The following is a 25,725-nucleotide window of genomic DNA, read 5'->3' on the forward strand; positions in this document are numbered from 1 at the left end:
CAGAGTAACCCATCCACCAAAATCTAAATCCAGCCATTTGTTAACTTTTCTCATGCTGCTGGTGTGCATACCTCCTTGGTGTTGGAAAATCTTGACCGAAATACTGGTTTGGAGGGTGGGGGGAATAGCGAGTTGTGGAAAAGTAAATTTTGCCATGTTGTATGTGCCTACGTGTTCCCCATCCTATGTTATATGTGCATGATCGATATGCATATATTCCCCTCTGATCGATTAAAGACGCAATTACAGTTGTGTCCATCTCTAGTATGCTAGTTTCCAGTTCTCGTGAAAGCAACGAATATCAGGCCTATGTAAACCTACGTTGCCACATTTTACAGTGTGCACGTTAATTCATTGAATTGTCCCCGTTTCTAGGCCTCAAAAGGGCCCGGACTTAGATTCAGCTCCTGTCTCCTGAACCCTCTCCGAGGAGCGATACAGCCCCCACCTGTATCCCTGACCCTTAGCTTACTTCTTGCCACGCAGTGCCCGGCTCGGCCTGGCTCTGCCTCCCAGTCTGCCAAGAGTATGTTATGATTCGAGTTATCAGTCCAACCCTCCTTCTCTGCATTCCTAAGCTACTGAATCGCATCAATAGTTTCCGTCATGGTCTAGCCTTTGTGTCTCCATGTAAGAGAAATACTGTATTAATGTTCATAGAATATTCCTCACACACGCACTACATATAGAATAATGCATGCACCAGTCTTAATGTCTGTTAGCCTTTGCCCTGATAACTTTTGGATTCTATCAACATGTACTCTAAACACTAGATACTAGATATGCTTGGGTACATGTCGCTCTGACACTCCAGACTTTAGTCTCCTCTTCTAGCGCAGAAGTCATAGCCCCCAGTTCTCCCTAGTAACACGTCATTGTCAGTTTGCGCGCACCACTAGGTTAAAGGTCCCAGCTGCTCAGGTAGCCCCCTCCATGTTTCCGCCCCATTTATGACATATTCTGTTACGTTTGCATCACATGTCTATGTATACGCCCTGTACACGCCTTCTTGTTACATCATGTTGCCCTTATCTTTCGCGACTGCTACAAACCACGCCTACTGCTACGCCTACTGTATTGAATGTAATGTGTTTTGTTTAACTATATATACTGTGCACTGTTATTAAAAGTTGTCCAATTGCCAGCCTATTCCTGCCCCCGGCAGCTGCCATCCTATTCCCGTACAGGCTGTCCTGTTCCTGTCCTTTATGCTTGATTAAAGCCTGTCAACTCCAGCTACCTCGAATCTTGACTCTTATTTATTGAGCTACCTGTTTATTGATTATAGTCAAAAATAGATCCGGTAATTAATTATTTATTTACCACATAATGGCGCCCGAATAGGGACTTGCCCTTTCCCCACGCGCCGGAGAAGCCACGCAGGCCCCCTGATCCTCTGCAGCCGTGACGGAACCATACCGGCCACGTGCAGATATTTCTGCTTCAAGTATCCCTCAGGCCCACGGAGGAGACGGAGGTTGCGGTCCAGCATCCAGACGAGGCGGTGGAGGAACGCGGCGAGTCCCGACCAGAGCCCAAGCCGAGAGTCCAAGGTCCGAGGTATCCGGAGGCCCACCTGTAATGTAACTGAAGTCCGAAGTTCGTCCGTCCGTCGTCGTAGCAGTCCTGTCCAGTCCGAGGCCTTCCGTTCTTGCTGCCCGGTGAGTACCGTTGCTGGGGTAGTATCTAGACAGGGTCAATTAATTTGTCTCTGGTCCGTGGGTTTGGGTACACAGATCCAACACGAAGTGTCCACCTAGGTGGATGCGGGTCCTGACGTGTCTCTTTATGGGACCGGTAAGTTTCGTACTGTTTTAGCAGTGCATCTAGTCATTCTAGTAAGTTTCTGTTCCAGTAAGTTCTGTTCTCGAGAAATCCATGTGTTCTGTGTTCAGTATTTCAGGTAGTAGTCCGAACTGTTATTATAAATGTTATTTTATGCGTTTTCAATGTCGTGGTATGAGTGATTTGTTTTCTTAAGTTATTATTGTGTTTATCGTGTATTGTATTGTGTCCAGATTCCAGTCTAAGTTATGCCTCTGTTCACGAAGTTACGTCAGTTAAGAACTAGAAACGGTCTGCTCGAGGAAGCAGTTCCTGTCCCGCCTAGGGACAGTCCAGGTCATTTTATGTATCATAAGCATGGCATAAGTGCCATATTATATCTAGATTTATAGGTGGAGTACACCAAAGAATTAGAAGAAAAGTATAGATGGCCCGTATCAGGTACATGGGATGCCGAGTGCATCATGCGAGTAGAAGAAGCATTATGGAAAAAGAAATCCAGACAGTCCCAGAAAGATGCCATCGAGTTATGGCGCAAAGAATCTCATAAAAGAACTGAAAAAGAAATCAGAAAGACAGAATTAAGTAGAGAATCCTCAGAAAGAGCCCAAGAAAGGGAATTAATCGAAATAGGTGAACGAGTTAAAGCCGAACAGTCAGACAGACAGAGAAATGCCCTTATTAAGGGTATGTATCCTCTTCTTGCCGAGGGCTTGCCAAAAGCAACCCCGGAAGCACCATGTAATTTTCCGCCGCCATTAGTTCCGATTAAGCTACGTCACAAACCGACCGCAGCTGATATTTTTCTCTCGTCCTATTTGGACGACACAGTCCCAGAATATGCAAATCCTGTTCCGCCAGCTCCTGTAAATAATGTAATTCCTGTTCCTCCAGCCACCGGGGCACCTGTTACAGCGCCTGTTACAGTACCCCCGGTCCAGCCCGTAGTACAAGTACCCGCTACATCGGTCACTCTGCCAGCACGAAGAGTATCGGTCGACGATTCCAGTTTAGGGGCCGCGGGGGGAGGTCCTCCTGGTACCCCGCCGCCACACAAACGTGTAACATTAGTCGAGTTACATGAACGTGCGTTACAGCGTACGCCCAAACATCAGTCCGTTGCAGATATCAGACGAGCTCTCACCGAATGCCGTTATGATTCAGTCCCAGGCGATGATAATATGGTTATATATTCATTGCGTGTAAGACGGGTGACCGAGTATTTGGACACCCTACCGAATATGAAAGAAGATCTAGACAGAATATATCGTTTCATCCGTACAGGAGAAGACCCAGAAAGTATTGGCGAAATCATGTCTCTAAGGAAAGCTGAGACTCCGCTCATGCTATTAAAATTTCTAATCAATTGTTTAATAAGGGAACAAGATTGTCCGACTAAAGATCCGATCGAAATGAGAATCCTGACAAAGTGGAGTGATCATATAGCCGAGGGAAGACACAAGACACTCAGTAGTATAGAGAGTATGTACAAGAAAATTCGTAAGGAAATAATAAGGCTACACGAGAAACGCATAGCAGCACAAGTGTCCGAGAAAGAAGACAACACTGATACTGAAGAGGTAGACGACGAGAATCCCTCCAGAATAGCGTAAGTAGGTAAAACTAGACTTCCCGACCGACATTCACGCCCAGAACACAAGAAAGTTTTTCCTCTTCCAGCACTAGAACAAGAGAATCTTGAGCAAGTATTTCAAGCTACCGATCACATTCTGAAATCACGAATCGGTTATAGTGAACTTAGTACCATGCATGAACAAGAACTAGCCCGATCAGCAGTCCGATGGGCTACTGATTCTACCACTTTTCCAGATGAAATAGTGGCACAAATGTTTCTGAAACTGCCCCCAGCCGAGCAGCGACTGGTGGGTATGTATATGATCCAGCACCTCATCACACTGTATGAGGGTCAGCATTCTGATCCAGGTCCGTTACATGATGTTCTGAACGAGTTACTCCAGTATAGATGGAAAGGTTTAGGTACCGATTTAATTAGTATCATTCTAGAACAGCGCCACAAATATAGAACGTTTCTGAATCCGCATTTTGTTCATGTCTCACCTCCAGAAAGTAAATCATTTTACATAGATAGACAGCATCCGTTACGAGAAGTACACCCAGTTAGGACAGCGGGTGGTGAAATGCAACGAGTATTTGTTTACACCCCTATCACAAAAATGGAACTCTTAGAGATGAAGAAATTAATTCCCTGTCACGACAAAGATCCAGCAGGGTTCCATCGAGAATTAAAAGACATGCTCCGTATGGGAGAATACACGTATCCAGATATCATTAAAATGTTAAAGGTCCTATTGCCCGCAGGGGTATATGAAAAACTCAAGGAAAAAGAATGGGAGGTGGGAGAGAAAAAGATTGATTGGACAGCTCTAGAAGCTGAAGATAAAATACGAGTACCAGGTACCGGTCTTGGGGACAAATGTAAAGAATTGCCCGAGTTATTGATTCAAGTTTTGCCAAGGTTACTAGCCACGAAAAAGGAAGATTGGGATGCAATCTCAGCATGTAAACAGAAACAGGATGAAGACACTAGTGATTTTTATTCTAGATTTGAAAAATGTTTTATCAACAGTGGTTTGAAGACAAGTAGTGAGTCATACCCTCATCTTTTTGTTACTAAACTAGTCGAGAATTCAAGTCCACAAGTTAAAAATCGAGTTTTGAAAGTCGAAAGTAGTTGGCAAGCTAGTACCCCGTCCCAAATGCTTCAAATGCTCCAGTATCACCAGAATAGAATCAGGGAAGAGCAAGAACACGAGAGGAGACGTATGAAAGACACGAAAATGAAAGTATTAGTTGCACAATCTGTTCCACAAGACAGTCAGAAGAGGGGTCCGAATCAAGCCAGTCATTCTGCAGCTCCCGTTAAAGGGACATGCAATTATTGTAAACAGCCAGGTCATTTTATAAACGAGTGTGCAGTTCTGAAACACAACATAGCTACTGGTAAAACTAAAGAAAGACCACGTCCGCCTAGACAAGAACAAGTTTCACAGACTTCTCAGTCACCCCAGAATGCACAACAGACAGTTCCAGCACCGCAGCCTATCGCTGCAACACAGCATGTTACACAGCAGATGTACCAGTATGCCCAGACAGAGTATCCAGAGTATCAACAGTATTCATGAAACAGCCTAGAGAGGGAGGTAGGCTTGCCTCTCACCGAGATACCTGTAGATCAAGAGGGTCCCTATGTACACAGTCAAGTATTAGGGAAAGACAGAAAGTTTCTGATTGATACAGGGGCAAGTAGGACTACTATCAGTCATGACGAGGTTCCAGGGGCTCCGCTCTCAGGCTCTAGAAATGTTTCCCTTGGATTTTCAGGAAAGCCTATTGTTAACGAGATTTCAAAGCCAGTTACTCTAGAAGTAGGTCCATTGTCCCGAATTACTGATTTGTTACTTACGAAGTCATGTCCAGAAAATTTGTTAGGAATTAAAACATTGAAAGAATTAGGTGCAGTAATTTGCTGCTCCCCAGAAGGAATCCGTTTGTTTTTAAGAGACTTTAAAGGTCACTATGTATTACGCGATTTTGATCCAAGACTCCTAAATGTACCACAGCATTTATGGGGCACAAGGTGTCCCCTTCCAAATTACAATTCTGTGTCCAGCAAGTGATCTACTTAGGCCACTTACTGTCCAAGTGGGGTAGGCAGTTGACACCAGACCGTATCCAGTTAATAGCGAGTCTACCACAGCCCAAGACACAGAAGGAGGTACGAGCTTTTATTGGCCTCACTTCGTACTGCAGACAATGGATTCCTCAGTATGCATTTCTAGCCAAGCCACTGATACAGTTAACGACACAGGAGGCAGCCGTATCGACTGTCCTCCCTTGGACCCAGGAACATACTCTTGTTTTTAATGAATTAAAGAAAGCCTTATGCCAAGCACCTGTTCTAGCTACACCGAACTACAGTAAGCCTTTTACACTTTTTGTCACAGAACGTGATGGTACTGCATGATCTGTTCTCACACAAGATCAAGCAGGACAGTACAAGCCCTGTGCTTATTTTTCGAGCACATTAGATCCAGTAGCCCAGGCTCTGCCTGCGTGCCTCAAGTCAGTTGCAGCCACAGCTCTAGCTATCAGACAAAGTGATTCCATAGTATTAGGACACTCCCTGACAGTACAAGTTCCACACTCCGTGGAAGTTCTTTTAAACCGAACACAGACACAGCACTTGACAATTGCACGTTTAACAGGTTATGAACTGACACTGTTCCAGCCACACATAGAAATCAGACGCTGCAACGTTCTAAATCCTGCTACACTGTTACCGTCAGTTACTTCAAATCCTGCCACACATGACTGTGTGGAAGTTATTAACACCATGACCAAGCCAAGACAAGACCTGACAGACATTGCATTACCTAATCCCGACCTGACACTTTATGTGGATGGTTCATGTATGAGAACTAGTACAGGAGAACTAGTAGCCGCGTATGCAGTGACTACTGACACTGAAGTAATTGAAACGCACCGTATTGACACCCTGTCTGCTCTAGCAGCAGAGCTCGTTGCTCTGACCCAAGCCTGCATACGTGCCAAGAACCAGAAAGTAAACATATATACAGATTCACGTTACGCATTCGGAGTTGTACACGACTTCGGAGTGCTCTGGCAGGAGAGAGGTTTCATGACTTCTCATGGAACCAAGATTCAGCATGGTCTCCTCATTCAAGCTCTGTTAGAGGCAATACATTTACCGACAGCTATCGCTATCATGAAGTGCAAGGCACATACGAAAGTTACTGATATCATTTCCCAAGGTAACGATCTAGCAGATCGAACAGCCAAGCTTACAGCTCAGACCCCAGACATTCCAGTTAACAAGACACAGACATCCACTCCAGAACAGACTACTTGTATGACAGTTAAGGACCCTACACAAGATGTCATAGACATACAGTTACATGCTACTCCCGAGGAAATCAAGAAATGGTCCGAACAAGGAGGGGTCCAGACAGATCAGGGATGGGTGACGAAGGGAAAAGCCACATGGTTTCTCCCCGACTCTATGGTTCAAGTCATTATTAATACCGCACATAGTCCAGCACATCTAGGAGAAAAAGCTATGTTAGACAGTATTCAGAACCTTTGGTTCAACAAGCATTTACGAGCTGCAGCCAAGCAGAAAGTCCGTACCTGTATGATATGTTGTCAGTTCAATCCAGGTAAAAGTGTCCCGGTGGAACAAGGTGGATTCCAACCTCCTGACCACCCTTTTGAAGTCCTCCAGATGGATTATATTCAGATGGAGCGATGTCGAGGTTTCAAGTATGTCCTCGTAGTTGTATGCGCTTTGTCCAGGTGGACAGAAGCATATCCAGTTCCAGATTACACAGCAGCGACCACTGCCAAGCAGTTGGTTCGTGAATTTTTTCCCCGTTATGGACTCCCTAGGGTCGTGTATTCTGATAACGGCCAGCCATTCTCATCTGAGTTAATGAAACATGTTTCCCTTCTGTTAGGGTACCAGTGGAAGTTCCATTGTGTGCGCCATCCTGAAGCAGCCGGTCTCGTAGAGAGACATAATCAGACCCTGAAAATCCGTATTGCCAAGACATGTAAAGAGAAAGGTGTAGACTGGCTAGTTGCCCTGCCAGTTGCTCTATTCTTCATGCGGATGGTTGCACATTCCAGATCAGGTCTGTCCCCGTACGAGGTCGTATTCGGCCGCCCCCCAAATATGTGGGGTACACCTAGACCCCGCAGTATTACAGATGTTTCCAGTAATATGTTGACAGATTACCTAGCTTCCTTGATGTCTGCCCTACACTCTTGTCGTTCACAGGTTGCCGCCGCATTCCCAGACAATACCGAAGTGTAACCGCATGAGGTCATTCCAGGCGACCTCGTCCTTGTAAGGAACTTTGATCGTTCAAGTCCGCTGGAGCCTCGTCGGAAAGAGCCGCGACTTGTCCTTCTGACCACCCGCACGGCCGTGAAGTTGGAAGGCCGCAAGGGGTGGGTCCATCTGTCCCATATAAAGAAATTTCATGGACTACCAGACAAGACTTTTTCTAAGGACTGTTCCATTTCTAAAGACTGCCTGAAACCAGACACTGAACTGAAAGTTCCTCTGTTAGAGAAAACTCCGCAACAGGAGTATAAGTTAAAGCTCCGGTCTAGTAAAATAAGTCAGCCAGTTTAATTGTCTAAGTCCCTCTCGGGTGAAACGGTTAGACAGGTATCTGACATGTATGAGATAGACCCCCATAGTGAGAGAGTTAGTCAAAACTCTATGAGATGTATCGTTTTTCTAAGTTTCTTATTGTTTCTAAGTTTAATGGTTACCTGCACAAGTTATGCATTACATTTATGTTTTCCAAGTTCACATGTAAATAAGTTTTCTAATGCTACAGTAGAGCACACATTTAGTGATCTGCCTCCTCACGAGCTATCCTATCGTCTTGCTATGCGAAATAATACATTCATCAGAATGTTACACTATTCACACCAGACCAGCAATGCCACTAATTGTTGGGTGCGTGGTAGACTCCCCCCTTTCCAGACACCGAAGGGAGTTCTGCCACTCTTTCCTTATCCGTTTTCACATAATGGTTCGTGTGGAGCATGGTCCACTTTAACGTCATCCTCAAATGATATGTCCCTTCTGAATAGAACATGTTTCCCAGACAAGCAAGGTCTCTCCCATAGAACAGGGTTAGATCTAGAAAATGAAGTATATGATTTAGGTAATTATTCTTCGAATTTTATGGTCCTGAATGTTCAGTCTGATACTACTCCAGACTTACCTGCTATTTCAGTACTACCAGTTAAAGGCGAATTATGTGTCAGAAATAATGGTTCCGCCCATGTAGGACATAGTGATTGTACTACTATTGTCGAGTATAGTGACAGTGGGAAATCTATTTTCAAAGTTTCACGTCATTCTTATTTTGTTTGTGGTCAGACCGCATATGTTCGTCTGCCCCTCGATTGGGATGGAACATGTTACATTGCCTTCCTACTGCCACCAGTTTTTCTAGCCCCATCTGATTATCATAGAAACACACATCTAGTACACGTCAGACATAAAAGGGAGATCGAGTCCCCGATTGTCGATCAAACTGAAACTACTCTAGAACAATATCAAGACTTCAATAAAGGTTTCTTCTTCTTTATAGGACCTATCCAGAATAGTAAGTTAATACGTAGGTTAACCAGAACCCTTGAAGCAGTAGTGAATGAGACTACTTCTGCTCTAGGTAACTTAACTGAAGAGCAATCTGCTATGAGATTTGTCGTGCTCCAAAATCGTCTCGTTCTTGACGTCATACTGGCCGATAGAGGAGGAGCATGTAGAGTCATCGGATCTAGTTTCTGCATTTTCATTCCTAATAACCCGCCGTCTGTTTATTCAGCTATAACCAGACTTCATAAAATTGCCCATCAGTTACACCAGAATCCAGGCACCTGGACATGGTCCGGTTGGCTCTGGAGTATTATATCTGCCTGGGGATGGAAAGTATTGTCATTCCTAGGTATTGCAGTAATGATCATATTCAGTTGCTGCCTCTGTATACAATGTGGCCCTGCGATTTGCGGCATTTGTGCTACCTCTTGTATTCCTAGTCCTAAATCCCGTTCCAAGACAATTCGAGACGAGCAAATGATGCTATATGAACTGATAGATGGTATCATGAATATAGATGTTTCCTGATGGAAACGTAGGGCACAAGGAGGGAATGTGGAAAAGTAAATTTTGCCATGTTGTATGTGCCTACGTGTTCCCCATCCTATGTTATATGTGCATGATCGATATGCATATATTCCCCTCTGATCGATTAAAGACGCAATTACAGTTGTGTCCATCTCTAGTATGCTAGTTTCCAGTTCTCGTGAAAGCAACGAATATCAGGCCTATGTAAACCTACGTTGCCACATTTTACAGTGTGCACGTTAATTCATTGAATTGTCCCCGTTTCTAGGCCTCAAAAGGGCCCGGACTTAGATTCAGCTCCTGTCTCCTGAACCCTCTCCGAGGAGCGATACAGCCCCCACCTGTATCCCTGACCCTTAGCTTACTTCTTGCCACGCAGTGCCCGGCTCGGCCTGGCTCTGCCTCCCAGTCTGCCAAGAGTATGTTATGATTCGAGTTATCAGTCCAACCCTCCTTCTCTGCATTCCTAAGCTACTGAATCGCATCAATAGTTTCCGTCATGGTCTAGCCTTGGTGTCTCCATGTAAGAGAAATACTGTATTAATGTTCATAGAATATTCCTCACACACGCACTACATATAGAATAATGCATGCACCAGTCTTAATGTCTGTTAGCCTTTGCCCTGATAACTTTTGGATTCTATCAACATGTACTCTAAACACTAGATACTAGATATGCTTGGGTACATGTCGCTCTGACACTCCAGACTTTAGTCTCCTCTTCTAGCGCAGAAGTCATAGCCCCCAGTTCTCCCTAGTAACACGTCATTGTCAGTTTGCGCGCACCACTAGGTTAAAGGTCCCAGCTGCTCAGGTAGCCCCCTCCATGTTTCCGCCCCATTTATGACATATTCTGTTACGTTTGCATCACATGTCTATGTATACGCCCTGTACACGCCTTCTTGTTACATCATGTTGCCCTTATCTTTCGCGACTGCTACAAACCACGCCTACTGCTACGCCTACTGTATTGAATGTAATGTGTTTTGTTTAACTATATATACTGTGCACTGTTATTAAAAGTTGTCCAATTGCCAGCCTATTCCTGCCCCCGGCAGCTGCCATCCTATTCCCGTACAGGCTGTCCTGTTCCTGTCCTTTATGCTTGATTAAAGCCTGTCAACTCCAGCTACCTCGAATCTTGACTCTTATTTATTGAGCTACCTGTTTATTGATTATAGTCAAAAATAGATCCGGTAATTAATTATTTATTTACCACAGAGTACTTATTCAGCTGTGGTTACCGAGACAGCATGCCTTTAGCCGGCCAGGGTGCCTGTAGTTTTTAGATGATCAAATGCTCCTGGAGTCCTGGGGAAGCATGTTTCTGCTCTTTTTGCTCAAAATGCATGGGTAATGTGCTAGAGCTGTCAACCTGAGACCAATTTGGGGCAGCTCAGGTGGGGTTGTATTTTTTCCTTTGTAGCACTAACAGCTAACTAAATGCTATGGAATTGAATTTCACTGTAGCAGGGGAACCGCCATTTTGGAAAGTTGGCGGGCTAGATGTTTTCGGATCGTAACTCTACCCATCCGATAAATGAGAGCCCTGACGCAGACGCGCATCGGTCTTTCGTGAGTGGGGTGATTCTATTGAAATGGGGATCTGGTTATATTGATTTGAATACTCTGCACGGCTATTGCACTTTGAATAAGTGAATTACTGAATTGCACATTTTAAAAATTGAATCTGTTTGACCCCCCTGCACTACTGTGTGTTGCAGGCGAGGCCTTATTACCTGTTTGTAGGCTGCTCAAAGGCTACGTGCTGTGGGTCAGGTCGTGAGGGCTGGGGCTTTTCTCCTTGGCTTTTGTGGTCCAAGGAAGTGGGTCTTTCCCTCTGTACCTGAAATAGATGCCTTAGACCGCCATTTTGGAAGGTTGGTGTGCTAAATGTTTTCAGATCGTAACTCTCCCAATCCGATAAATGAGAACCCTGAGGTGGACGGGTCAAAGGCAAGCACATATGCCGCCATCTGCGCCCACCAGGGGCCAGAACCACTGCCTGTTGGAAATCCCATCAACATATACATTATACATCGAATGCTCTATGTAACCTAGCACCTCTAATCTCTGAATATTGTTGGCACAAACTAGCAGACTCTGGGCCATTAAAATGTGTGAGATGTAACACAGACTTTGAACCTAAAAAAAAGACTACACATCATGCACCTAAATTACTCTTCCTTTTAATAAATTGTCGCTCACTAATGAAACCTAAATATGAGGGTTGCTCTATTCCGGATATCCTGGATGCACTCCCACAAGGTTTTGGGATACTTAGACAGGATCGTCCAATACAAAGAGGAGGAGGATTTGCAATAATATACAAATTGTTGATGAAATGCTGCATAAAGGAGGCCAACCTTGAGAACTGTGAGGCCTTCTTTTTTACTCTTTCTGCAGCCGAAGACCACACAATAGCGGGTTTTCTGATTTACCGCCCACCAGGCCCTGCAGCACAATTTATATCGAGCCTGGTGGAGACACTGTTCAACCAGCACTGCGCTATAATAATTAGCTAATTTTGGGTGACCTTAATTTGCATTGTGACAATAAGGAGAACCTTGAAGTACTATACCCTATGCAAGGACCTTATGTCGCTGAACCTGGTCCTAAAAGTGAGCGCTCCATCTCCTCAATTGGGACACATTTTAGATAAATTTTACCAACTCAACTAAGATAGAGGTGGAGATGCCGTGGGCAGTCCCCCGGACAGACCATCACTTAGTGTCTTTTTCTTTACCTTCTCGTAGGCCTTTCCCCAGGAAGCCACGGCAGGAAATCACACATAGGAAATCACACATAGGAAGTGGACAAGGTTCAATCCTAATACTTTCTCACAGGCACTTTTGAATACCAACCCTAAACTTGACAAGGATATCAGCATAGCAAATAGGGATATTGAGAATTTCATAACGGATGCACTGGATGGTATAGCTCTGTGGACCACACAGAATACTAAGAGGATGAGGGTATCGGCGCCCTGGGTTAATGACACATTAATGATGGGAAAAAAATTCGAACAACTAGAGCGCAGGTGGAAGAAGGACTACTGCACCAAGAGTATGGGGAGCTATGAAAAAAGTACTCAAACAATATCATGCGCTTATTGGGAAAACACGCTGTGATTTTTATACCGAAAAAAATGAAAATGCCAGTAACTCCTTGGAGAACTGCAATAAAATTGCTGACTTTTTTGCAGATAAGTTGCCAAAATGTATGACTCATTACCAGTGGAAGTATGTCTGGGTGAAAATCCGGAAGCTTCTCCTAGAGCAGTATTTGATGGAATAACCCTTGATGAATTTAGGGTGCCGGAGGTGGAAGAATTCAAGAGTATGGCCAGGGCGATTAAATTTGGATCTCCCCTGGACCCAGCTCTTCCCAAGATCTTAATGCAAGGAGGCAACGTCATTACACCCGGTGTCTCACAGCTAATTGCTCGTTCATTTAATCTGGGTGAAATTCCTCAGAAGTGGAAACCAGCGATAGTGCGACCATTGCAGAAAAAAACACTAACGGACTGTTCGGTGCTAGAAAACTTTCCCTCCATCATGCTACTACCATTCTTTGAAAAAATTGCAGAGAAAGTACCCAACAAGCAACTAGTTAATCATATTAATCTAAATGACTTGTTTCACCCCTCACAGTCTGGTTTTAGAGCCACCTCCACAGAGTCAGCGCTACTCCTTTCTACGGAAACCCTAAGGAAATGTGCACATGCAGGCCAGACTGCTGCACTGATCCTGTTGGATGTCAGCGCAGCATTTGACACCATATCTCGTGGTCTTCTGAAAAGATTATGTACATGCGGGGTCAAGGGCACACCTTTACGCTGGATGACGTCCTTTCTCTCATCATGGAGCTTCCAAGTTGCCCAACACCCATATACATCCAAGAGCATTCCCCTGCTGCAGGGCCCAACATTGTTTAATCTATATATGGGCCCACTGGCAGAATTAGTGGAAGGATACAATGTGACTTTTGAATCATACGCCAATGATACACAACTGATTGTCACCTTATCTCAGAATCCGGAGTGGACAGCTCGCCAATTCTCTCTGTTTTTAGAGGAGCTAGTAGCATGAATATCCAACCATTGGTTGAAACTTAATGGTAGCAAAACGGAGGTGCTAATAGTTGGGAAGTCCCCCTCTATATGGACATCAGCATGGTGGCCTGAGACATTAGGACAAATACCTGCCCGAAAGCAGAAGTAAAGAACCTTGGGGTCTGGCTTGATTTTAAACTAACATTTGAAGGCCAAATCCGGAAGGTGGTGGTGAAATTTTTCGAGACTCTTAAAGTCCTAAGGAAACTCCTTGAACTTTTACCTATCAATGTGAGGAAGACAATTGTACATGCCTTGGTCACCTCCCAGATGGACTACGGTAACATTCTCTGTCTGGGAGCATCTAAGAAAGATCTGACCAAGCTCCAGTTGATCTAGGATGGGGCAGCTCGCCTAGTTCTGAACCTCCAGAAAAGAGCAACAGCTGCGAGGGCACTGGCAACCTTGCACAGGCTGCCTGTGGAGAAGAGCATCACGTTCAAGGCCATGTGCCACTGCCACAGAATGCTGTGGAAGAAAGGACCACACTATCTCTAGCCTACATACCGGCATGGAATCTAAGATCTAAATGGAAGGCATTGGTTACTGTGCCGAGAATGCAGAAAGCGAGGATGGAAGCACGCTTCTTTTGGATACCTCGCAGATAAGATCTGGAATCCTCTGCCTGTGGGACTAAGAACTGAACCTCGCGAATACATTTTTCGCAAGAGATTAAAGACATGGCTGTCTCCACCTTCAAACTAGTATCATGACCCTCTAGTGCCGACGTTGCTTTTGGATACTCTTTTTCATAGCTTCTGCCAAACTTATTGAGAGTCTGCTCTAGCCCGGGGACACACCGATGGTGTAACCATGCGCTTTACAAATGGATAAATAAATATAAAAAACCTAAGCTAAGACAAATGATTGTTTCTGGCTACCTCATCCTACTCTCCAACCACCCTCCCCACTCACCCCCTGTCCCTGTGCATGTACGCTAGTTACGGGGACAGTTGTGTGTCCAGCAGACTGCAGTGCTCAAGATGAACATTAGGAAGCAAGCACAAAGGAGACCACTAGCTGCAGTGTCCGCACACACACTCATGGGTGCAGAGGACACCAGCTCACACTAGGTCCCGCAGGTAAACACTCCGAACACGTTACAGGTCTCCTTCATGTTTTGCTTTTAATCAAAGACATGAAATAGTCCCATAATCCCAGTTATGAAGGAATGAAAGTGTTTTACAGGGCACCATGTGACGGTCCTCCAAATAAGGAACAGGTAAAAAGGCCTCGTCTCTGAATGGAAATCACATTGGCATCCCCGTCAGACCCACATTTCATGAGTAGAGGAAGCAGTAGATACTGTAACTGGTACACTTTTGGGAGCCCCCTAGCACCAGAGCAGATCTATTCCAGTGGACTTGCATGATGGTAGGGCTTACTCTGGAAAAACATTCAGCTAGCCAGAAAATGTACGGTGGTCCAGCCCCACTTTGGAAAGCCTCACAGAGGACTTTTCACCCCAAATCAGATGAACATGGATTCTCCTAAAGAAAGTGACTCCCTAAATCTTGAGGATTTCTCACATTTCCTCCTCCAGATTGCATGCTACTTTTTTTTTTTTGTTTGTTACATTTTGTGACCCACCGCGGTAAGGGTAATTGTGAGAAAGTGCCATCTTTCTTGCATGTTATGCCCCCACTTTTTACTGAATTGCTAATGTGCTTTGACTGAGTGTGCCCTGGGCTCCTGCCAATCAGGTGCCCAGGGCCTGTGTTCCTTCCCTAAAACTGTGTTGAAACTAAAACCCAATTGGCATCTCTGGCCACTTGTCAGCCCCTGGTAAATGGTACCCTAGGTACCCAGGGCATAGCGACCAGAGAAGACCCCTAAGGGCTGCTGCACTTATTGTGCCACCCTTAGGGGCCCTGCCCCCTGACACACACACACACTGCCTTTGCAAGCTGAGTGTCCTGGTGCAGAACTAAAAGAGTCGACATGGCACACATCCCTGTGTGCCATGCCCACAAACCTACTGCCCTGGCATACATCCATCAACCCTCTAGCTGGGTGCCATACGCCAGTGGTGTGGGCACAGGTGCATGAGCCCTGTGCCCCTACAGTACCCAGGGCCATTCCTGGGCACTGTAAGTGCGGTGATGCCATTACGTGTATATGGTGCTGGGAGGTTGTCATTACGAACTCCACAGTACCATAATGGCTACACTGAAGACTGACAAGTTTGATATCAAACTGTTCCGCACATTAAACTCACACTGATGCCAGTGTGGGATTTAATGTAAAATGTACTACAGAGGGCACCTTAGAGATGCCCTCTGAAATCTAACCTACAATCCACATCTTTTTATGAGAGGCTGCCTAGGCTGCCACACAGCAAACATGTTGCTGGACCCCTGGGTAGAGAGCCATCCGCTCTCCTAGGCCTGCAACAATGCACATCCTGGGCGAGGTGCTAGGTCTCCTCCCCCAGGATGGGCAGGGGAAGCTTCAAAGGCATGCCACCTTTGTGAGATTCTCCGGGCCACTTACTGTACTCAGCAGCTGGCCCCAACCGGTTCTGAGCCCCACTCTGGCGGGAAGACTGGTGGGAAACCCTAAGTGAGGAAAGGGGGAGTGCCAGGCTCTCCCAACCCCACCCCTCAGGTGGGAGAGGCGAGGTGAAGCACAACTCCGGGCTTTGGCCATCTTGAGGATGGGGAGCCCTGCCCAATCAGAGATAGGCTCCTGCCCCCCTCCCACAGGAGAGGAGCAGGATAGGGGGTGTAGTCACCCCAGGACAGGGACCCATTGGTCTCTGTCCTTGCCCTACCTGTAATGCCCCTAAATTTAGATTAGGGGCACCCTGAACCTTCCTTCCTCAGATCCTGATTCCAAAACAAGAAAGAAGACCAAGAAGAATACCTGCTGTGCAGCTGCTAACGAGAGGACGACAACAACTGACTTGGCCCCAGCCCTACCGGCCTGTTGACCCTTGAACCTGCTCCTGCTAAACCCCTGCGTCTCCTGCGGACAACAACCTCGAAAGCCCCAGAGGACCTGCTTGCCTTGCTCATCTAAAAGACTCGGACTCCCATGAGCAGTGGTTCTGCTCAAACAGCAACAACCCTGGCGCAAGCCAGGAACCGCGAATCCAGCACACTCTACACCCGCCGAGCCCGGCCTGTGCCTGAGTGAACAAAGACCCTGGGGCTGTACCCCCAGCGATTGTGACCTGAAATCCAGTGCCCAAAAGGACCATCCTAAACAACCCAGAGGACACCTGCAGCCTCACAACAAGGTACCCCTCCAACCGCGACCTGCAGAGGGTAAGATTTCCTGACGTCAAAAGACAACCAGGCGCCCCACGGCCCCCTGTTCCCAACTCCAAAAACAAAGCACGCCGCATCCCGTAGAGGGGTGTGAAGACCCCAATTATGAAGCATGACACCAACGGTCGTTTTGGTGTGTGAGGGGTATTTAAAGAACACTATGTGCTCCTCACCAGTGTAGGGACCACTCTAATAAAATCTAGATGTGGATTCTTTTTGTTATAATCTAACTTTAGCCTTTGCCAAACCTCTGGGGACTGGGGATTCTGTACATACTGTACCTTACTTTGATCCAGTATATACAGAGCCACTTTCTTACAGTAATCAATTAGAAAATTAATGGATGGTGGCCTCATGAAATAGGAGTGAGTTTTGTCAGTGTGAGGACTTCACCTAAAAGGAAACCGGAATTAACTCCAAATCTCTAGCAGCATGACCTATTGTCTTTTGGTTTTTGAAGAGGCAAACTTGTATGGTTGGAAACCCACAAAAGTGATTATTATTTTTTTTTTTTTGGGAATTAAAACTTTCCACGGTGTGATGTTCAGCAACCTACGTTGTCCCAATGCCTGTAAAGTGAGTCTTTTAACACCTGTTATTACAATGTATTACTTTGTATAATCACTAATGCCCCTATTGTCCTTTCAGAGCGAGCTCCATGTGTCAAAGCTTTTCCATCACCCGAACATTGTGCCATACAAAGCAACCTTTATAGCGGATAATGAACTCTGGGTGGTCACTTCATTCATGGCATATGGTAAGTAGTGAAGGAAACTGCTGATGTTAGTTTCTAATTGCAGTCGCTGCTCATTGTGCTGTAGATATGAAATGGGCATGGAAACTGTAATTCAAGGCCTCCTTGCTTCTACATTGGTCTCCCTCATCATACCTCCGATGACAACTGATACAGCACATGGAAGTCGTTCATGTTGCTGCTTCCGTAGAAATGTGTGGTGATGTAACACTAGGATACCTTGAAAATAAACTCTTAAACCATGTTAAGATGGTGGATTGAACATCAAGGAAAACGTAGCAAAGGCTGAATAAACTTTTATCAGGAGTTAGAGGATGGGTTTGCAAAACTAGCGCACAGACCTCTTGTAATCCAATTTTATTTCCCTTTTCTCGTTGGGATTGCATTTCGTCACTGATGGTGTGCTTGCACTTTTACTTGTTAGATTGCAGAAATGTAAGAACATATTTTAAGTTAGCCAAAAAATGTGACACTAAAACAGATCTACCTTTGTGGGTCTAGTTCGCAAAATGTGGTTACCCGAGTTATTGTTGAGATGCTGAGGGTTGGATAGTGGACATTGCGGACACAATTATGGTGACCCCAAACTACAACAAAGACACTTAATTTAAACACCCCTTAAAGGGTTGCTACTGCAGACAGCCCTTCACTTCTCCCTACCACTTCTCACATTCCCCTACAACCACTCGCGTGGCAAAATTACTTTACCCATTGTAGATGATATTTATGGAGCCTCACACCCTATGTGTATGCACGAAGTGCAGATATTAAGCTGGCCGGTCTTTAGTGATAACGCACTGCTGTTGATAACCCCTTACCCCATGCAGTAGATCTACTGAGAGTGGCCAACTGACTGATAAACACGAGAACTGTGCACAAGGCCGCAGATTAACAATTGACTGCGCAAACACTTACTCATCTCACTCAACGTATGGAAACATGGGGGCGGGGACACAGAACATAGACACCCGAAAATTTAAATGGAAACGCAGGAGTAGAGCGAGTGATTGATATCCAAAAGGGAACTACCACCAAATCGCTCAAAGGTTACTGTTTATGTTTAACCTGTGATTGGAGTTCTATGTTTAGTGGCTCATGCATGTGCAACCCACTATTCAGACTCCGATCTATGTAATGTACACACAGTAGTCAACCGAAGAAAAATGGACACCATGCGAAGAAACCTCAATGCACGTGACATACAGGAGGTAGCCGACAATGCACCTCCCGGATGTATGTCATGTATAATTATGATGGAGAATGCACATATTAAACACTGTAAATGTAACAGAAAATCAATAAACAGATGTTTTTAAAAACAGGCTACCCAAATTATAAATAACTGATGAAAAACATGTTCTGTAATGATAGCAAAAAGAAAAAAGGCATGTGGTTCAGAACATTATTGCTGTATTGGAAATAGGTGGGCATATGACAACAAGAGACACTTGTGGAGTCACTGGATCTATAAAGGCAGACAACTGCTCATGCTCACTGGGTAATGTGAAGTGAGGAAGACGCACAAGCAAGCAGGTTTCTTCCATAATTGACTAACTGGACAAGGGCTAACCTACATTAAAATTGAAGTGATTTTCAGGGAAAGGGAAAGTATGAAAGAAGAGAATATGAACAAAAGACAAAGTTGAATAAGAGTCTAGCCAACATAGATTGTACATTTTGACATGTGCAGCAAGTCTAATGTTCCCTATAGGCCTCTATGAGGCCGTAATTCTATTTTTGAAAGCCTCGTTTGATTTTATAAAATGATATCATTGACCACGTTCTCGCCTAGCCCAGGTGGGGTAGTTGTGCTTGCATGCATGGTAGCCCTGTGAACTAGTGGAACTGAAAAGACTCTTGAATGTGAAAATATCCCACTAGATTTTGGGTGGATGTTTGTATGTGTTGATGCTCCTCTTTCCTGCAAAGGGTTTTCTAGATTGTTGTGTTTGTTTCTTCCGAGTCAATGAGGAGGGGGGAGTCATTCTCATTCAAACTGGGAAGCTGTTATATTGGTGTTTGTTTTTTGTTTATTTTTTTATATGTTTGGATACTGGGCATTGTTCATGACGTTCTGTTGCCGGAATTCAGCTCAGGAACTGAACTCAGGTTGGGACCATAGAACATCGGTATGTAGGGGACTGAGACACCATGCCACATCAGTAACTATGAGCCAGAGTCCAATAGCTATAGTGCCTCAGTTGCCCTCCTAAACTTTCCAGAGACGCAAGTGATTTGGCACACCAGAGCATAACACTGTCGACCCTCTCAGGGATGGTGGTAACCGGAAACACACATTCCCTCTCACTCGCATTTGTCTACAATAAGTTAAAAAAGATACACAAAGGAAACTATCATGCTCTAATATGCAATAATTGTGCCACAATTTTAAAACAAATACATGTCAATAATGTCATCAGCATTGTTAATAATCCATATACAATAAAGAGCCCTGTCCTGTTATCTGACAGAACTGCCGAAACCCTCCCGTACTACTATAGGGGTTATAAAATATAGATCTCTTGGTTTAGTGGCGGACCCTGTACCTTTGTATACATAGGTGGATGTTATACATCTCAGCCTACGCAGCACTCTTGTCTCAGGACCGTCGCTCTGTGTGACTGTTATTTTCCAGAATCCTGTCCTTTGTTATGATGAGATTTGTGTATTCAAAACAGCAGCTGCATTCTCCTATTTCTAGATGCTAGTGTGTGCCCCTTGTTGTTTTTCTCCGGTCAGTGTTGTTTGACCTTACTTGGGCTGTTCAGACTAAATCCCAGGAAAAAAGATAAAAGGCGAAAACGTGCTGGTTCTGTGTGAAAATATAACATAGCGCAAAGGCAAGCATTATATTTAGTAACGTGTGCAAAACTAAAGTCGCCTAAAACGTACATGATTAGGCTAACTTAGGGGAAACGAAAAGTCCATGTCAGAAGCACACAACAGTTCAACTGTAATTAGTGTTTTGCGTAGGTGTTCACACTGTATTCATGGTGTTGTCATTTTAAATTGAATAAAAAAAGATGAAAAAGAAAACTACCTGATTATGATAATAAGGCCTCAGGCTCTAAAAATGACTAGATCCCTAATATCCGAATAAAACAGTGCCATGTTGAGGAAAAATATGTGTCTTGCAGCCAACCCAGAACATCCTGCTATATTAGTTGGTCAACTGTTTTGCACTTCATTGTGCTAGAGTGAGAGTCAAAGGGCTAAAGGAAACAGCAAAACTGTTTATGATTTTATGACACTAGCAGTGGAAGAACGCCTTGCTCAGGCTAAGGCACATCAAAAAAAAGTCTCCACAATTGTGCTATTGATTGTAAAGGAGAGATACTTTCGATCACTAATACCGGTCATGAGGGCAAAGCAGGAAGTGCTGCATAATTACAATGGTTCACAGTCTGGATTTCTGATTCTCAATGAGCACAGTGATGGTAGTTCACATTCGGAATACCCGAACCACCGCTGGACGAGAGCGATTACAATCACTTTGTGTTGGTCATGTTCAAATGATTAATGGAAAAAGGCCGCATAGTAAAGATTGCCTACCCTGGTCTAACTGCATTGAAGGAGTCTGTCTTAGAAGTGCACTCATGGATTTATACCATAAACATTGAGTAACTGTCTTCACCATGCTCTCAATTAAATCCGTTTACGTACTTTTCAAGGACGAAATTTGCATTCATGTTGAAACTAATTGCCACACAAAAGTACTTGATTTCTAGGGAGAGTAGGGAGTTCAGTGTCTAAAAAATAACCACTGATCCACCAAGATGCAAAAATCATTCTTCAGTAGGTATTCAGATAATCATTATAAGATCATACTCTGTTTTGTGCTCAAAATGTTTTTACAGCCAATGCATGTTTAGTCTCTACTTGTAAGTGTCCATGTTCACAAGGATATTTTTGGTTTTCGGCAGCCATAACTGCCTTTTTTATTATGTTTTCTTCTTAACATATCTATAAAAAAAATTTTTTTTTAAGTTTTCTTCTTGGTTCCAATATCATAAACCATAGCCATTCATGGAAGGGGCCACAATATCTTCTGTAACAACTATATGCACCTCTCATACCATAAGACTAAATACATATGGTTTCATTATTTGGGTACAGCTGCTTGCAGCACTTAAATTCATTATTTAAATTAAGTATCCAGAAGCTGCAATAGACCAAAAATGCACTAAACCCTTGTCTCACTTGAAGATCGGGAATATTTTGAACCTTAATTACTTTGGATTCTCACAGAATGTTTGTTTATAGTACTGCTCGTTATACAAAGACAGAGGTAGCCAGCATGATGTGAAGACTGCAGGAAGTGCATTTTAACAATGTAATTGTAACACTTGCTCATGGTTCAGTATTGCTTGAAATTAAAATACCTGTGCATTAGCCTCAAAATATTGCATGTGAAAACCCTTCCTATCTGGCTAACAAGCTAATCCACTGAGCAAAAACACAACCCACAAAAAAGGTAGAAATAAACCTCTTTGAAAGCACTGCCCTAGACTTTCAATGAATTTCAACATGACATATGAACCACAAAACATTTAATGCACGTGCAAGAGACTTTCCTTATTCTGAAATGCTCCACCCCATGACTTACTAGACTAACTGTTCTTAACCTTTAACTTCAGGAACCCATAATGAATCGCTACTGGAATCCGGGGACCCCCACCTAAGCAATTTCTATGATTTGAACCTCAATACACTACACAAAACATATGTCCTTCAAACAGACACACAAATAATGGAAATTATTTAATTCTATGCAAAAAAATATTTTTTAATGGGAAGGTTGGAACTTTTCAAAATACAGTTTTATTTCTAAAGTACAAAGTGATGTGCTAATTTCTAGCATATCACGTTGGTATTTTAGCTCCTAATGCATATTCCCTTATTGTCTGTGCATAATATTTCTGCTTCACTTGGGTCCAGTAATCCATACTCAATTCTGTTTGTTGTACTTGCGCTGCTCACACAAATTAAGATAATGATACTAACCTTATTTTTAGTTTCCAATGCCTTCACACATTCAGAAGGTTTTACAACATACAGTTTTGCTTTTTTGTGTGCATATAACTTATTAATCTGCTAATATCAAATTTTATGAACAGCCCGGAACACCTTGAATAGACTTCATGGGCTCCCATGGTCTGTAAATCACAGGTTAACCCCTTCGACGCTCATGACGAGCTGGGCTCGTCATGAGGTAGCCTCCTCGCACGCTCATGACGAGCCCAGCTCGTCATGTAAAGTGCGAATCCGCAAAATCCAGCGTACGGGCGGAAATCATGCCGCACGCATGCGGTTAAGAACTACTGTACTAGTAAGTCCTTGGTAACATGCCCAAACCAAGACTCTGAAATGTGTAACCATCACTGTAATTGCTAAACAGAATGCAATGACTTGTGTTTTTACCATTTTAACGCAGTACATCATGGTGAAACAAGGTTTCTCATACAGAGGCACAAGCTCTTAAGTGGCAGTCCTGAAATGTCTGTCGTTGAGTCCTTCTGGCAGTGGCCATCGTGTGACTGATGCATAGTCCCTCGGCTGAGTCAGTGATCTTGAGTGCACTGGAGATCAGAGGTCGCTGCTCCCTCCAAGCATCACATCCATTTGCTCGAGTTTTGTGCCATGTGTCTGGCTCTCAAGATGTTTCTGCCTTCCATCTGTGGCCAGTCAATCCAAATGTTGCCAAACAACATGTCCTCAATATGGTATCTCAACAAGCAGGTAACTGTGGGTTCATGCTTCCTGTTTCTGGAAGTGCTGAGGCTTTGGGCCTGGGTTTAGATGTTTGGATAGGGATGAACTCTCTAGTGTGTTCCATCCATGTGTCTGCGATTACCTCAGGCGGCGCCACGTAGTGGAGCATGAGTGGCGGCTTTACGTAGAGATAGTTCAGTCCATTTTCAGTTCTATGGGCGTTTGCTGTGGTGAACCTTCTTGCTACAGAGTGGAAGAAACTTTGTTCAATTTGTTTGTGGGAGATCTGTCTGGCTGGAGGTGGAACTTTTATCTCTGCTGTATAATCGTTCCCATTCCACTGATTCCTCGTGTTCTGAGGAAGCTGTGTCAGTACTGTGAGCAAATGCTTCAGATTGCACCTATTAGCCTCGGGGTGTGTTACTTGTCTCTCTTTTGCCTCTCCCTGATATCTCTCCTCCCTTATTTTTTAGTTAGGGCTGGCCTTCCTTTGCAGTAGCAGGAGTTCCAGGTCTTGCAACCAAATCTCCACTTCCATGCCTTGAAATTGAGCAGAGCAATTTGAGTTTCTTTGACCTGTCCTTAAATTTGTTGATGTAATCCACAGAGTTTGTCGTCCATCCGCTAAATCTCTCTCTTAAGGGCAATATTTTGTGTTTCTTGATTAATGGGGGTGTACACTGATCCCCTCTCACAGCATGCGTGTTTGATGTTTTACATTTTGCTTTATTTCTTGTTCAGCAAGGCTTTCCTGTGGAAAAGTTAAAGGTTATGTTGGTCACTTTTGACCTCCCTTTTTTTTTTTTTTGCTAGACTAGCCTTCATTATTTAAATCTCCTATTGTCATTGACATATTTGCCCCCCCCCTTTTCCAGTGAGATCTTAATTTAGCACCCATATTCTTGATGAGTTCTTCCTTTGAACCCATTTGAGACTTCTATCATTGCCATCACGTTGGCTGGGCTTGCTAGTGAGCTGCAGACCTTGATGTTCAGACTCCATTCACTGTATTTTCCAATACAAGTTGGTCCTTTCTTCCTAAGGTGGTCACTCTTTTTCATGTAGACCTGGGCATTACCTTTCCAGTGTTCTTCCTGTCACCTCATGCGACCAAGGGCAAAGAACTGCTACATCGAAGGGCTCCTTACTTTCTATATTGACAGAATCCGTGCATTTGGGTGAATGACCAACTTTTCTTACACCTTTACTAGACACTGTTGTCTGGAATATAAGGTTGCCGAGATGGCCTTTTTGCCAGATCATACTGCACCTGTTTCCTCAGACCCACCACCTGGGAGGTACTATTTTTATATCGATTCAAGAGATGAGGAGTTGACTGTTAGAAGTTTTCATTAGAAGAACAAGTTACTTACCTTTGGTAAAGATCTTTCTGTGGAATACTTTGTCAACCTGCAGATTCCTCCCTCCCTCTCTGTTCTGAGGAATAGTCCTGCGTTTTTCATTGGAAGGTTCCTTTCTACATTCATGCACTGCATGATAAGTCAATCTCTTCAGCCTCATCTCTGCCTCTAGGGCATGGGGAAACCAGAATTGGCATAGCCAATAGGTCTCGCCTTTGGGACCTCATAAGCATTTAGACTATAATACAGCAATACATACAGCCTAACTTCCCTCCTCCCATCTGTGTCTTTCATCTTCCGGTAACTTTTTTTATTTGTTTATTGAGCATTTCATATCAGCAAGCAGAATAATCACAATCATTATCAACGAGATTATACATACCAGCCAGGACAACAATATTACAAAGACCTGTATAGGCACATCTATGAGTTTTCCAATGGCCACTAACTAGTGCTAAGACATTAGGCAATTGCTTCAGTTGTACATTACAGCCATATCCCAAGTGCGTAGACACAATGCATAGCGGCTTCTTCCAGTGAGGCGATAGACCAGATATACAAAGTGAGAGCTACCAGTCATCAGCTATTCGAATATAGGTGGTATATTGACGGAAGGGAAAGGGCAATTAGGACTCATGACCAGCCTGTGCGGAGTGTTCAAGGAGATCAGATTTAAGTGGGTCCCAGATATCCCGTGGTCGGGATGATAGAGTGAGTAGTTCAGCATATGTGCAAGTTTGGTCCTGCCAGCGTGTCATATCCACAATCCAGTCCTTGAACTTGGGTGCACACCCCCGGCCCCATCTGCAGGCCACCCGGCGCCTGGCAAGTAGGAGAGTGAATGAAAGAAATTTGCGGTGTGCCACTGGTATCTCTGCCATGTAACCGAGCAGTTCGGTGAGTGGGGATAAGGGGGTTTGTAATGATGTTATCGCTTCTAGCGTGCCAGTAAGTGAGAATTGAGTTGCATCCCCAAGCAAGATGAAAGTCGACTGCATCCTTCCTATATCTGTCGC

The 25,725-nt window shown here is 44.2% G+C and overlaps 1 protein-coding gene across 5 annotated transcripts in view; it reads left to right on the top strand.

The window, feature by feature from the left end:
* The window catches only part of STRADA (STE20 related adaptor alpha), a 231,010-nt gene that overhangs the window by 84,510 nt on the left and 120,775 nt on the right, over nt 1-25,725 (top strand). For all 5 annotated transcript variants that reach the window (XM_078645053.1, XM_078645057.1, XM_078645055.1 and 2 more), the window contains one exon: nt 17,531-17,639. In XM_078645053.1, the coding sequence (XP_078501179.1) occupies nt 17,531-17,639 (109 nt within the window). The remainder of the gene's footprint in view (nt 1-17,530; nt 17,640-25,725) is intronic.

This window comes from Lissotriton helveticus, chromosome 5_1 (genome assembly GCF_964261635.1).
Source record: "Lissotriton helveticus chromosome 5_1, aLisHel1.1, whole genome shotgun sequence".
NCBI lineage: Eukaryota > Metazoa > Chordata > Amphibia > Caudata > Salamandridae > Lissotriton > Lissotriton helveticus.